The following is a 16120-nucleotide window of genomic DNA, read 5'->3' on the forward strand; positions in this document are numbered from 1 at the left end:
CCAATAACTCACACCAGCTGTTTCTATAGCAGCAGAATTTATTTAAGCTAGGAAGAAACAGGAAAGATTCTGTAACCCAATGAAAAATATATAATTTATTTTAAAATCAATCATATTAGAGGTTCAGGAACATTTGAATCACAGCACCAGAACACAATAAAATAAGGAAGATTTTACTAGCTATTATGATACACTTTTCTCATAAACCTCAACCCTCTCCTGAAGTGAGATTGGCTTGGTGCATCACTGCCTGAAAAAGCCAGCAGAAGCAGATTTGTAGGAGAACTGAGTGGACAAACAAACCCACCAAGTTAAAGAATGTTTTATACATTTCCCTGAGACACAACTCTCAATGGCCCTAACCCTTTCAAGAGGACAAGAGGCTAGACTCATTTTGAACTTTAGCATGAAATATCCCTGTGACAAGTCCTGCTGCCAAATGTTACATTAAAGAGATGGACTGCAGTTAGGGCATCCTTGAGTTTTGTGATACCAGCCTCAGGTGACAAGGTGGCTGTAAATTTCTAGGCAGGAAGCAGTTACTTATATGAGACAAAGTTCTCATATAATTCCTAGTGGTCTTAAAGTTTCCCCATAAACCACAGCTGCCAATGAACAAAAGTTCGGCTCAGTACTGTCCCCAAGTTCCCAAATACAGGCTAAGGAGTAAATGCTACACAAATCTGGAGTGGCATCCCTAAGATGGTTAGATGGCTCCTTCTATACCTCTTTCCAGCAACCCTTGCAGCTAAGCTGGTGACAAATGTATTGCTCTGCTTTCCTTTGGACCCAGTGGCGTAGCGTGGGTTGTCAGTACCCGGGGCAAGGCAAGTAATTTGCACCCCCTAACCCATGGATTTGTGCCCCCTAACCCTAACCCCCAGATGTTGCGCCCGGTGCGGCCGGCCCCCCCTGCACCCCCCACCCTACGCCACTGTTTGGACCACATCAGTGAGGCTGAGAGGGAGGTCTTGCCGTCTAGGCGGTCCAGGACCTCCACATGCATCGCCCAGGCTTGCACCCCAGAGAGATCACTTTGGTTTGACTTCATCCTCGGAGGTGCACTCCTTTGTCTTTCAAGACAGATGCCAACAACTCTGCTTAGGACAAACATTTTATATATAACTCTCTGAGATTAGGCCAAATGTAACATACTATATCTGCAGACCGGTTCCCATGCACAAGCAATCACAAATAAGGAATCCTTTTCAGAACTTTGCACATTCTAAATTCTCATTACAAGTCATCAGATAACCCTGTTAGTCATCTGCAACTCTTTCTTCATTGGTACTTCTTGCTTCTTGCTGTTTCCATTTTTTGGGCTAAAAGAATTCTTGCTGCGGTTGTTTCATACATAAACAGTCTTTTATCTTCCCTTAGTATCTCTTCACCCACTACACCAGTAAAAAAAGGCTTCTGGTATTTTAACAAAAAGTATTTTTAAACATTTTCTTTAACTCATTATATGCCATTTCCCAGAAAGCCTTTACTACCACCACATGTAGTAAAATATACCTTCTGTCAGGGAACTGCCATCGGAGCCAGAGGCGGAGGCAAGGCTCCCAAGCGATGCTGGAGAAGGGCCCAGCTCATCGGCTGGGGAAGGAAATCAGCGTAACACCAGGGATAAAGGGGGGCAGATGGGGGAATTGGCGAGGGGGCTCCAGGACTCCTCGCTGGAGACCAGCGGGGAGAGCACGGGTCCTCCGCTGCCCACACCCACCCTGCACAGAAGACTTCTGCGCAGGGAGAGTAGGTGGAGACTTGGCGTCAAATAACTTCTTTGCTGGAAGAGGTTCAAGAAACGCCCACTGGCGGATTCTGCTAGCGACTGAAACAGCCACGAAGTGAAGGGCTGTCCAGACAGAAAAGGTTTAACCAGGCAACTAGCCAGGAGTGGCGGCAACTTACGCACGAGCAACCCCTATAACCATTACACCTTCCCCTCCCTTACATTTCCAGCACTCGTTAGTTCTTGTCTTGTACACTTTAGCCAGTTTAGCTGGTGTTAAATACAATCTGTACATCATTTTCATAACATTTTCTTCAAGTGCACCGCATGCAGTAAAATGAAAGGTCTTTATGCGGGATAGAGAACAGATTTTTGATCAGAATCGTTTTATGAAGCTTGTTACATGTTCTGCTGCCACCCTTGCACATGGCCATTCAAAGAACCAATCAACTGAACTTAGAATCCCATGGAATCCTTCCTTTGCATGGTGCCAAGTTACGGGCACACCGTTGTCCTCCAAGCGTTTTTTGTAAAGCAGTCCATCATCCCTAAGCACATCATACTCGCAGGTTAACATAAATGTCTCGGGGAGCTGACACACAATGTCATCTTCCACCAGAAGAGCACAGTGCTTGGGATCAAAAGAAAGCTTCATCATTTCGTGCAGCTCCTTTGAAAACGGGACTGGCGGGGGTGGTTTGTAGCCCCTGACTTTAAACTCATCCGGGATATGATCTGCATGGATCCATTTCTTGTATTTCATCTTCATTTCTTCGGAAACATGGGCCCCCTTCAGGACTTGATCCAAATATGCTAGCTTCACATTCATAAACCTGAGGTCAAATTCAACAGCCCATTTTGTGAACAGGATGGGGACATTTCGGTTTTGCTGATAAGATGGCAAGTTGTAGTCCAGTGTTTGAATATTTGGGTAGAGCAGGATCTGGGCTCTGACCTTTGGGAGATCCTTTCTCGTTAACAGATGTTGACAGACAAGGGGAACAATTCCAGCCCCAGTGCTGTCACCAGCAATGACAATACGATTAGGGTCTACCCCATAATCACTTGCATTTTTCAAAAAGTATTCAGTGGCGGTGATGCAGTCCATGATTTGTGTAGGACAGCGGTGCTTAGGAGCCAAACGTTGCCTAGAAGATGATGGAGAGAAGGGGCAGGGGAGAAAGTCAATCCTGTTCTTACTTAAAGACAAACCAGTCTAGTTCACACTTTCTAAAACAATATGTGAAATGAAAGATAGTCAGCGTTTGGAATCTGCCCTTCTCCAACTTTGGTAGGACTGTTCTCCAACCAAGTGACATGTAGAAAAATGCATAGAGTAATGTCTGCACTGATGGCTCAGGCTATGGGACATTCTAGTCCAGCACCCAGTTTTCACAGTGGCCAACCAGATGTTTATGGGAAGCCTTAATGAACTTCCAAAAGGTCAACAACTTCACAATGTAATTTAATTTTAAATTTCAGTAAACACTGCTGTGGTTCTAGCACTGCTGTGGTACGCAAGTCATAAACCAAAAGAGGCTCCCTTAATTAAAATTTACTATCCTGAGCAAATGATTTTTACACCCTGGGCAATTACACAGCAGACATGATGTCTGCCTTAGAGCATGGGATTCTTTCATAAAATATTCAATATGTCAGATACATGTTTCCACCATATAACTGTAGCAGTGAGTTGCCATAGAAATAGATTAGGTGTAACAGGGTGCAAAACCTAGACTGTAATTGTCTCTTACTGTTTCAGGAACAAGATGACATTTATCAACTCCAACAATACCTGTATTCCATGAGTTCCCCAGTCACATATAAGAAGGAAGTTTGACCAGGACACTGCCACATAAATGAATCACCGAATGCATTGCAAAGGCTTCATCTATATGTGGCACAGCCTCTTCATAACTCAGTATGTGCCTGGTGGTCTGCCACTGACATCTGTTCACACAGCTGATCTATACCTTGTCAAAAGGGTCATGTTTAGTTTGGCCTCTCAGCACCCTTCTGTGCTATGTAAGATGCTTGAAGAGAGCCAAACCTCAGACTTCTCCTTGCCATCCCATCATAGATGGACCTTTGAGAACTTTCCATTGGGAAATGGGCAGCGGTTTATGTATAATGGGAGCATCTAGATCAGGATCTAGTGGCAGACGGGCTGGAGCAGGGTTTGTGTTCAGGGATAGACCAAGATGAGAAACGACATCAAAAGTAATTTGCCCAAACCCAGTAAGCTTGTCACACTGCCACCCTCAATGTATGGGAGCCCCTCTCTTGCTTGCAGCCCCCCCCCCCAGCATTGTGGTGAACTCGCAGTGGTGATGGGAGCGAGCTTGTCTGGAGATCAGACTTCAGCCTAGCCTTCTGGACCTTGGGTTCCTTTGCCACAGTTTCTTATTCCCTTGCCTTCAGAGGATTATTCTGCCCTGGTGCAATTCTGTGCCTTAGCTGCTGTTAGAAGAACTGTCAAGAAGTCAGCTTTCCCACACACCTGTTAGAAAATTGTCGTAACAGACGTATCATGAAGAAACTGCCTTTAATACAGAGGTAGCAATCATGGTTCCCCTCAGATGTAGTTGGACGACAACTCTCATAAGCCCAGACCATAAATCATGCTGTCTGGGGTTGATGGGACTTGGCATTTAACAACACCTGGAGGACACTGCATTGGCTAACTCTGTACCATCTAGTGGCAAATCCCCACACTGCTTTTGGGAGTAATTTGGGGGGGTGTCACCTGCTTCCACACCTATCACCTGTTCAGGATATCCAAGATGAATGCAGGAATACGTAGACTTACCCAACACACATAAGCACTGATTCACTTTCTCTGGAAAGGTAGTGGCACAGCTTCCAATAACCTTCTGGATAGTAAAAAGACCTACTTTACACAATGCCATGCACATTTCTACATTAATGTGGGTTGGGATGATGAGTATGATGAAACCCAAGGTCTTTGTGGCTCTGTTTGTATCTGAGCCAGAGGAGAATCCCCATCTTTCCTATTTACCCAGCCTTCCACCCATTCAGATCCCAAGGCCCCAAAGTCAAACTAATACCCTTGTTGTCAAAGATTATTTCCCTCCCCATGGCATTTCCTGCATGTGCCTCTTCTTTCTTCCTACTATACGACAAACAGATAGATCTGGCTTCTGACTCTCTGAGCCAGGGGTTGCCCTTCAGATGATGATGATGATGATGATGATGATGATTAGAGTTTATATACCAACCCTATAGCCAGAGGTCTCAGGGCAGTTCACAGAAAAGATTGGACTACATTGGATGTCATTGGACTACAACTTCCATCAGCCCCAGCTATCCTAATGGTCCAGGAGAAGTTGTAATTCACAAAGGCTGGAGGGTACCGATTTGGCAATACTTGCTTCTAGCCTTTCTCACTAGCTAGAAATCTGGTCACCATAGTACCAATTTGGTATCCATCAATTGTGCTATGACACTGGAAGTAAGGAGATAAGAACAGGATTTTATCAGGGGTGCTTTATTAATTATACCTTGAGCTACATAGAATAAAGGATACCATGTGTGTGAAATCATCTTATCTGTTTATCCATTTCTGAAATGCACACACTTAGCAGATACCTAATGTGGAATATTTTTCCCCCATATACATTGAACTCTTCTTCTCAGGGTTACTTTATCTCTCTCTGGCCTAAATGACCTCTTTATTTAAATTATAGTGACAACTGCAAAGCTATGTACGATGCCTTCATTACCATCACAGCTTCTTTCTTCACACCAAATCCTTTAAAATATGTGTATACACATACACATAAAAAGCATTTATAAACCACTTAATATTCCAAAAATCCCTGAGCAGTGTACAGTCCAAAAAGGAAACGAAAAACATCAAAACGTTAAAATACAGCCTAAAACCAATAGAGTAGCAACATAAAAATATATAAAAGGTTAGAAACATATGGATTGCCATATCTTGAAGAGCAAAAAAGAGGACACTTTTGCCAACTTCTATTTCTCACTATGGATCGATATGGATCACTACCCATGAAAAAGAGGACATGTCCTGGAAAAAGAGGACACATGGCAACCTAATTACAGGGTCAAAGTCATGGGCCAGGGAAAGCCAAGGCAAAAGGAAAAGACTTCACAAGATGCCTGTAGCAACTGGTGGTAGCTGCTTGCTGTGTGGAAGAGGGAAGGGGATTTCACAGTACAGGGAGAACAACAAACAGAAAATGCCTGTTTTGAGGGACACTGCCCCGTGATATTCTCAGAGCCAGCCAGCCCATTAGGCTTGGGTGAGGCAGTCTCCTCAGGCAGCAGGCTGGGGAGAGCTGGGAAGTCCCCCAGGAGTGTGCTGCTCACTGCTCACTGCCTCCAACACTTGTCACCCATGCACCACCTGGAAAGAGCAGGGATACTGCTGCTGCCATTGTTCCTAGCCAGCCTCCTTTTTTCTCCTCCACTGCCTTCAGTGGGCTGGGGCTTCCCCAGGTTACATCCAGTTGCCGCAGGCGGCAGGGCGTTGGGTGTGTGTGCCATGTTCTGCTTTGCCTCAGGTGGCAAAATATCTAGGGCCGGCCCTGGATATTCTGTAGGATGTGGTGCTCTGATTAGAATTTCCATAAACGACCTAAGTAATGGATAAGTGGCCTTTCAGGTAACCTGCTCTTGAGTTGTCCTGATCTTAACAACAAGACCTTGAACATGTTCCGGTAGGTGATCAGCAGCCAGTGCAATGGCTTCAGCACAGGTGTAATATCTGCTTGTCCGGTTGGTGTACTCAACAACCTGATCCCAGCACCATGCACAAGATGCAGTTTCCAGATCAAGCCACACACAGATCACACTGGTTGTAAGTTAAATTAGAATGACTCACTTATGGTCCCGAATAAGCCAGCTCCTCCATACAGGTAGATAATTCCTCTCTGTCCTGTGGATAGGCCCTTTGGCTGATAAATCCTCACAGTCACATTGTCAAATTTTGTGTCGATAGTGTATCTGGGCTTGCTCCCTGCTGGCATTGCAGAGGAACTCCATTTAAGGAATGTCGGTTTTGTACAGATTCCCAACTTCTCCAAAATAGATCCCTGTTTAGAAAAAAACAAAAAAGCAACAGAAGTTAGTATCAAGCATAGTTAGCTTTCAGTTTAATAAGGTTTTCGAAAGGTCTGTTTGTAGGAGTAGTGTGGGGTGAGAAATGCTTCGTTGATTCATTCAGAAGTTTAATTGATTTCATTTCCATTTCATAAAATCATAGAATCATAGAGTTGGAAGAGACCACAAGGGCCATCGAGTCCAACCCCCTGCCAAGCAGGAAACACCATCAGAGCACTCCTGACATATGATTGTCAAGCCTCTGCTTAAAGACCTCCAAAGAAGGAGACTTCACCACACTCCTTGGCAGCAAATTCCACTGTCGAACAGCTCTTACTGTCAGGAAGTTCTTCCTAATGTTTAGGTGGAATCTTCTTTCTTGTACTTTGGATCCATTGCTCCGTGTCCGCTTCTCTGGAGCAGCAGAAAACAACCTTTCTCCCTCCTCTATGTGACATCCTTTTATATATTTCAACATGGCTATCATATCACCCCTTAACCTCCTCTTCTCCAGGCTAAACATGCTCAGCTCCCTTAGCCGTTCCTCATAAGGCATCGTTTCCAGGCCTTTGACCATTTTGGTTGCCCTCCTCTGGACACGTTCCAGTTTGTCAGTGTCCTTCTTGAACTGTGGTGCCCAGAACTGGACACAGTACTCCAGGTGAGGTCTGACCAGAGCAGAATACAGTGGCACTATTACTTCCCTTGATCTAGATGCTATACTCCTATTGATGCAGCCCAGAATTGCATTGGCTTTTTTAGCTGCCGCATCACACTGTTGGCTCATGTCAAGTTTGTGGTCAACCAAGACTCCTAGATCCTTTTCACATGTACTGCTCTCAAGCCAGGTGTCACCCATCTTGTATTTGTGCCTCTCATTTTTTTTGCCCAAGTGCAATACTTTACATTTCTCCCTGTTAAAGTTCATCTTGTTTGTTTTGGCCCAGTTCTCTAATCTGTCAAGGTCGTTTTGAAGTGTGATCCTGTCCTCTGGGGTGTTAGCCACCCGTCCCAGTTTGGTGTCATCTGCAAATTTGATCATTAAGCAAACTGTTTGCTTAATGATCTGCTCCAGAATCTTCCCTGGTATTGATGTCAGACTGACTGGGCGATAATTTTTTGGGTCCTCTCTTTTCCCCTTTTTGAAAATAGAGACAACATTTGCCCTCCTCTAGTCTGCCGGGACTTCACCTGTTCTCCAGGAATTCTCAAAGATGACTGCCAGTGGTTCTGCGATCACATCTGCCAATTATTTTAATACTCTTGGATCCAGTTCGTCTGGCCCTGGAGACTTGAATACATCTAAACTAGCCAAGTATTCTTGTACTATCTCCTTAGTTATTCTGGGCTGTGTTTCCTCTGCTGAATCATTTGCTTCAAATTCTTCAGGTCGGGCATTGTTTTCTTTATCGGAGAAGACTGAGGCAAAGAAGGCATTGAGGAGTTCAGCCCTTTCTGTGTCCCCTGTTTGCCTTTCACCATCTTCTCCTCTGAGTGACCCCACTGTTTCTTTGTTCTTCCTTTTGCTACGGACATACCCATAAAAGCCTTTTTTGTTGCTTTTAACCTCTCTAGCAAGCCTGAGTTCATTCTGTGCTTTAGCTTTTCTGACTTTGTGTCTACACGTGCTGGCTATTTGTCTGAATTCCTCTTTGGTGGTTTCCCCCCTTTTCCATTTTTTGTACACATCCTTTTTTAATCTTAACTCAGTTAAAAGTTCTTTACAGATAGGTAGCCGTGTTGGTCTGCCATAGTCAAAACAAAAAAAAATTCCTTCCAGTAGCACCTTAAAGACCAACTAAGTTAGTTCTTGGTATGAGCTTTCGTGTGCATGCACACTTCTTCAGATACACTGAAACAGAAGTTTCCAGACCCTTCTATATAGTGAGAAGGTGGGGAGGGGTATTACTCAGAAGGGTGGTGGGAATGGGTGATTGGCAGATAGCTGTGATGAGCCTGTTGACGACTCTTAACGACTGCAATAGGTCTTACAGAAAAAAGCAAGGGGTGAGAAGGTGAAAAATGGCTTTGTCATGTATAATGAGATAAGAATCCAAGGTCTTTGTTCAGACCAGGTCTCTCCATGGTTTTAAGTTTGGTGATAAGTTGCAATTCAGCAGCTTCTCTTTCCAGTCTATTTCTGAAATTCCTTTGTAGTAAAACAGCTACTTTGAGATCTTGTATAGAATGTCCTGGGAGATTGAAGTGTTCGCCTACTGGTTTCTCTGTCTTGTGATTCCTGATGTCCGATTTATGTCCGTTTATTCTTTGGCGTAAGGTCTGGCCTGTTTGTCCAATATAGAGAGCTGAAGGACACTGTTGGCATTTGATGGCATACACAATGTTAGACGATGAGCAATTAAATAGTCCCAAGATGGTATGTGTGATGTTGTTGGGGCCAGTAATGGTGTTGTCCGGGTGTATGTGGCAGCAAAGTTGGCATCTGGGTTTATTGCAGGCTCTGGTGCCAGTGTCCGTGTTAGGTCTGGTTGTAGTATTATTGTGGGTTAGGAGTTGTTTAAGATTGGGTGGCTGTTCTTTAGATAGCCACCCTGGCTTCTTTAGGCACCTTCCATGTTTCTGTCTCATTGGTAATGCCTGAAGTTGTGCTTTTACTATCTCCCTCTTAACAAACTCCCAGTCATCATGAACTCTCTTTCCTTTTAGTATTACTGTCCATGGGATCTCACCCAGCACTTCCCTAGGTTTTATGAAATCGGCTTTCTTAAATTCAAGAAATTGAGTCCTAGTATGCTTGGCTGCTCCTTTCCGCTGTATAGTAAACTTCAGAAGAGCATGATCACTCGCGCCTAATGATCCTTCCGCTTCTACCCCACTAACCAGGTCATCAACATTGGTTAGGACCAGATCTAAAATGACTGTTCCTCTTGTTGCTTCTCCCACTTTCTGGACAATGAAGTTGTCTGCAAGGCCAGTGAGGAATCTGTTTGACCTTATGCTCTTGGCTGAGTTTGACATCCAACAAATATCCGGGTAATTGAAGTCCCCCATTACTACTATCTCCCTTCCTTTTGCATGCTTGGCCATCTGTTCCAGGAAGGCATCATCTATGTCCTCCGTTTGGCTGGGGGATCTATAGTAAACTCCCACAATGAGGTCACTGTTATTCTTCTCTCCCTTAATTTTGACCCAAATGCTCTCACTTTGGCTTTGAGGTTCTAAATTTTGGATCTCTTCACAGGTATACACGTCCCTGACATATAACGCCACTCCTCCTCCTTTCTTGTCTGGTCTGTTTCTCCAAAATAGATTGTATCCCTCCATTATTACATTCCAATCGTGGGACTTATCCCACCAGGTTTCAGTGATGCCTATTATGTCATATTTAGTTTGCTGTACCAAGAGCTCAAGCTCATCTTGTTTATTTCCCATGCTTTGCGCATTAGTGTACAGACATTGAAGTCCATTAATCATTCCCCCGTGTCTCTTATTTAAGGATTTTTTCCTCCCACCACTAGGTCTGCGTGCTGTTTGCTTCATTTGGTCTATTCCATTTGGATGATCATCTTCATCAATTGATAGACTCCTACCTTCAGGAGCACTGTCTCCCTCCCCCAATTTGTTTCAATTGCATTCATGAAATGTTCTCTTAGTTTTCATTCCCGCCTCCCTTAGTTTTCATTTTCCCTTTGGTTTCAATGGGAGACTCAGACAGCTTTATGCAGCCTGTAATGTCTTCTGTGACATTTTTAGGCGACTTTAACATTCCTCCCCCACCAGGTCCACCAAACCTCCAACATAATGGACACAGAGTCACAGTTTTATAAGCCATTAAAACACACACACACACACACACATTCTATAAGCTTCTTATTGTGACCTCTGGGGGAATCAGCTTGTAACTTCACTGTTTTCCATTCAAATAGCATTGGTATGAAAATATTATCATTACATTCTTGAATTCCACCACCCACACCCCACAGGCATCAGACAGGTTACCCAGTAGGTCCTAATTTAACAGGTGCAATTTTATCAATGAAGAACCAATCTCCGAACTTGCTTCCTCCCTCTGCCTCTTTTACCTTTTGTGTCATTTCATTTTGGTTGCAAGTCTGAGGACAAGGATCTTTCTCATCACTGACAACTGTTGAGATACTCCAGGAGAGTTTTTTGGGGGAAGGAGGGGGTCATGCAATTTGAATGCCCCTATCACTCTAATGTGTCATCGGAATGGGACGGATTGGGGCTCATTTGTTTTGTTCCCCATTCAGTTTAAAAATGAATGAACAGTGACCTCCGGAGGATGCTCTTGGCTTTACACCCGTACGGGAGATTCTCCACGAGGGCATTGCAACACTCCATCTGCGTTGCTTTATTTAAACCACTTACCTTCTTCCAAGATCTCTGCGTAGTGTTGCAATGGTATTGCTGCATCCGCAGCAACTGCTGCTTCCAGGTGACCTCTAATCAGAGGTGAGACAAATTTTTCTCAGAGTATCGTTCTTGCCCGCCCCGCCCGAAGATTCTCCATCATTTGTGTGCGTGACTCGAGATTTGTGTCATTGCGGAGGATGTTTACCAGGCTGCAGCACAAACATAGGCATAGAGGGGTGGTGTGTGCCAGGGAGCCGTTGCCCCGGGCGCACAATATGGGTGGGTGGGGAGTGCAAACCAGGCACGCCCCTTGCAGAGATCCCTGCCGGGATGATCCAGCGGCCAGCCACCGCGACGCGAGAGTCCACCCGGCGGCGGTGAGGGCTAAGAGTGAAGAGCCATTGGAGCCGGCTGGGATGCTGGCCACTCTCCACGCAACCGTGGCAGGCGGGGCGTTGGAATCTCCCAGCGCGCCACGGGCAGGCAGATGAGCTGCAAACAGGTGGGTCCCGCGTCGGTGGGAGCCTCTGTATGAGAAGATGCCGGGGCAGCGTCTCTATCTCGTCAACCCCCACCTTTTGGGGGTCGGGAGGGAAGGGCAAGAGGAGGGAGAACTCGAGAGGGCGCTTTCTCTGTTCACTTCACCGCGCGCAAAGACGCACCGAGCACCCCGGGTGAGACAAAGGCAAAACGTTCGGATAGTGTGGGGAAAATGGGAAATGACTGCTTTCTAGGCAATGGACAAGCAGAAAGGTGGGTGAGCCCCAAGATAGAACTGCATGACTAGTGGCATAACGTGGGGTGAGGCCACAGGTGCGGTTGCCCTGGGTGCAAAATTTCAACACCCGGTGCTGCCTAAATACAGCTGCATACTTCTGTCACTGGGCTCTGTTGAAAATGGCTTCTCTGTGTGGCTTTCCAGATAGCAGAGAGAATCTTCTTCTCTTGTTTCTGAGGCTGTGATCTCTTGGGTGATGCAGACACTGTTAGGCAGCTGAATGTGTGCTCCATAATTCCCACCTCACCCCACACATGGCCCCAGATGCTCGCAACCCACGCTATACCACTGCATGGGACAGTCATTGCCAGCATGGTCCTCCTAGCTGGGGATTCTAGAAGTCGTAGCACAAAGCATCCTCCAGAAGTCACATTGATGATCAGCACTGTATTTGAACTGTGGAGTAGAGAGATGTCCCTCCACAAACAAGCGCTCACAAATAGAACTGGAAATTTGGGAGAGGGTTTTTTGCACAGATCTCTAGTTATAATAGTTGAAAATTGTTATAATAGTTATAAATTGTGGGATGCGAATAGCGCTGTGGGTAAAACCTCAGAACCATGGTCAGCAGTTTGAATCCCCGCGGCGGGGTGAGCTCCTGTCTTCGGTCCCAGCTCCTGCCCACCTAGCAGTTCGAAAGCACCCCTAAAGTGCAAGTAGATAAATAGGCACCGCTTTCTAGCAGGAAGGTAAACGGTGTTTCCGTGTGCTGCGCTGGTGCCGGCTCACCAGAGCAGCTTCGTCATGCTGGCCCCGTGACCCAGAAGTGTCTCTGGACAGCACTGGCCCCCGGCCTCTTAAGTGAGATGGGCGCACAACCCTAGAGTCAGACAGACTGGCCCATACGGGCAGGGGTACCTTTACCGTTACTAGTTATAATACATGGATCCTTCAGGCTGGCTAGCTCAGTAGATAGAGCATGAGATTCTTAATCCTAGAGTCCTGGGTTCCAGTTCCACATTTGGTGAAAGATTCCTGCCTTGCAGAGTGGTGCTTGGGTTTGTGGTCCCTTCCAACTCTACAATTCCATTTTTCTATGATAGGGTGGGTGGGTTGCACCTCCTAAAACATGTTGCCTGTTTGAACCATTCCTGGCTGGCCAGCCCCCATGCAACTAAAAAAATAGCAGAATCATAGAATTTGTAGAAGTGGAAGGGACCACAAGGGCCATCTAGTCCAACCCCCTGCAATGCAGGAATATTTTGCCCAACGTGGGGCTCGAGCTGTTAACCTTGAGATTAAGAGTCTCATGCTCTAGCGACTGAGCTGCCCCACAGAAACTCCAGGTTCAAAGTCCATCCAACTTACCATACGCAAGGATGAGCATGCCATAATAGAGATTAGGAGGAGTTTGAAAGGTCCATCGATTCCTGGAGGGAGATCTGTTCTTCGGACATCACGATAAATGAGCACCACCTGGAAGAGGAGGAAGCAGATCACAAGTGTCAGCATCACCATGGAGAGATCCATCTTCCTTCCTGAGAAGCCTTGGAGGGACTGAATAGGCTGATTCCTGGCAACTGTTTTCTCTGCTGTCATGCAATTCCAACTTCTGTCGTCACAATTCTGTAGCAATTGATCACACCCTTTCCCCCCCCCCCAGGGATTTCTTATGCAATGCTATTCTTTCTTCTGAATAAATAAATGCAATTGTGTGTTCAGTTATGTATGCAAATTGTTTGTACTGAACTTTCAAACTGCATTTGCTTTTGCATTGTGACACTAAATCCTCTGGTTGATTGGGAAGATTCCACCCCCCCCCCTTGCATCTGCCCAGTGCTAGGCTGTTGAATTTTCTCATCTTTTCCTTGTGGAAGAGTGGGGTGTGTGGATCCTGTTGGCAGGCCATCTCCTGGGTTGCTCCAATGCCAGGGTTGCAGGTTCAATCCCCCTATGAGACAAGTGCATATTCCATCATTGCAGGGGGTGGACTAGATGATCCTCAGGGTCCCTTCCAAGTCTATGATTTTATGAATTCTATGAATGAAGACCTTCTCCTTTCAACCAGATTTTGAAGTGGAGTTTCTGTGAGATTCTGGTCTGTGAGTTGTATCCAATTAATCTATACTCATAATAGCCCCACAGAAATCGATGTAGCCAAGCAAAGTCATGTTCATTAACGTCAATGGGCCTTCTCTGAGTTAATGTTGGCTACTATTACTGACCCATCCTGAATTTGAAATGGACATTCATGATATAATTGTGAGTTTGGGGGCGGAGTTTGGCTGTATGGCAGAGTCCCTTCTAATCAGCAAGGATTAAATTGTTGGAATAGCCAAGCCAGCTTCTTGGTGAATTAACGTCACGTAATTATGGGCTGCATAATTCCATCAAAGGTTGTTATGGAAGCAAAGGACTGCAAGAACTCAGGGTTCCATTTTCAAATTGTTTGCAGCTTTCTATAGGACTGGCTAACCCCACATGTAAAATAATTGCTTGACCTCATAATATGGCACGTCCCAAACCTTCATTCCCCTTATAGATAGGTAGCCGTGTTGGTCTGCCATAGTCAAAACAAAAAAAATTCCTTCCAGTAGCACCTTAAAGACCAACTAAGTTTTTTGTTTTGACTATGGCAGACCAACACGGCTACCTATCTGTAACTGGAACTATGGAAGGCACCACATTGAGCCACATGAAATGGAAGTCCATCAACCTGTATCTGAAGAAGTGTGCATGCACACAAAAGCTCATACCAAGAACTAACTTAGTTGGTCTTTAAGGTGCTACTGGAAGGAATTTTTTTTGTTTCTTCATTCCCCTTGTTTCTTTTCCTATGCAAGATATTTCATCTGATTCTGCAAATATTTTAACTGAGTTAGATTATCACAGGGCAGAGACATGTATGCAGGAACAAAAAGAACCTACTTAGTACTTAGTACTTAGCCTCCTGTAGTGATTAGGGTTTAGCAATGAAGACCATTGTCAGCAATAGTAGCCTTCTTCACTACGATCTAAGGTATCCTGGCCCTCGTGCATCCTTCCACACATGTAGGGACTTAGAAGGGCAGCGTAAGGAGAATCTGTGGGCAGAGGTGGTTATAGGGCAGCGTAACTGGTTCAGCTGCACTGGGAGTGCAAGAGGCAGGGGGCGCTGAATTTTACCATTGCACACTGTGCCGCTGAAATTTGAGAGTCCCAAATCTACCACTGCTGCTAGCGGAAGACACCGGGCCTATTTCAAATGGCCTACTTAGGGATTTACACCATTCTGAGCACAATGTGCTAACCAAAAGCGGAGGTCAAGCTTTTTGGGGGAAACATTGTCCTTGGCCATATTTGTGTTTCTATGCAAATAAATTAGAAACTTTTGTCATCTTTGGAACCTAAGTTGTGCTGCCTTTCTTTTCTAGCTTCTGCTTGGAAAATCTGTGAGAATGTTATTTGCTCCCAAAATGGAAAGATGATGGAATCCCGACAAAAGAAGAATTTATACAAAACCTATGGACTATGCAGGAATGGAAAAACTTACCGTAAGAATATGAAATCAGGATAGTAAATTTTTTATAAAGGAATGGAAATGGTATATTGAATATTTGCAAACAAATTGAAAACAGAAAAAAAAAATGGCAGGACTACTGTGACAAGCTGCAGTTTGAAAAAAATACAGTGGTACTTCCAGTTGCGCACAGGAGACGTTCCGGAGCTCCGGTCGGATCCCAAGAAATTCACAACCGGAGGTGCTGTTTCTGCGTATGCGCGCAGTGCGGTAGAGCACTGTAGAGCACTTCTGCACATGTGCGCGTGGTGAAACCCAGAAAAATACTTCTGGGTTTGCCGTGTTCGCATCCTGAAGGATACGCAACCAGAGGTGTGCGTATCCAGAGGTACCACTGTATAGATAAATGAAAATGACCGCTCCCACATCAAATGGGGGCTCCTTTTCTGTGGTTGCACGCAGCCCCCTGGATCCCAGTGTGACTCCTGGTAGTTTAGGCTGGTTTCATACTCCCCAGGCTGGATACCTGGCGGACTCCTCCTACCTCAGCCAATCGCCCAATCCCACCTGGGGAGGCATTGCCAGGGAATTGGCCAGGTAAGGGGAGGGACCGTCCTGCCCACACAACAGAAGATGAATCTTACCTGCAAAGCGGCAGTCGGCTCCAAAGCTTCTCCCACCTTCCCCTCCCTCAGTTAAGTCCTTTTTTGCAGGTTAACCTCTTCTCCACAAGTACGCAGGCGCTGCTACA

At 45.4% G+C, this 16120-nt stretch overlaps 1 protein-coding gene across 1 annotated transcript; it reads right to left on the reverse strand.

The window, feature by feature from the left end:
* Window positions 1–1303: 1303 nt before the first annotated feature.
* LOC309376865 (arylacetamide deacetylase-like 4) lies at window positions 1304–13428 on the reverse strand. Its single transcript, XM_081923771.1, has 5 exons — window positions 13239–13428; window positions 6600–6810; window positions 4542–4605; window positions 1940–2880; window positions 1304–1515 (listed from the first exon to the last, which is right to left on the reverse strand). Exons 1-4 carry the CDS (start codon window positions 13398–13400, stop codon window positions 2109–2111), a joined length of 1209 nt encoding a protein of 402 aa, XP_081779897.1. The 5' UTR covers window positions 13401–13428; the 3' UTR covers window positions 1304–1515; window positions 1940–2108.
* Window positions 13429–16120: the final 2692 nt, after the last annotated feature.

This window comes from Podarcis melisellensis (genome assembly GCF_964234715.1).
Source record: "Podarcis melisellensis genome assembly, chromosome: 8".
In the NCBI taxonomy this organism is placed as follows: Eukaryota; Metazoa; Chordata; class Lepidosauria; order Squamata; family Lacertidae; genus Podarcis; species Podarcis melisellensis.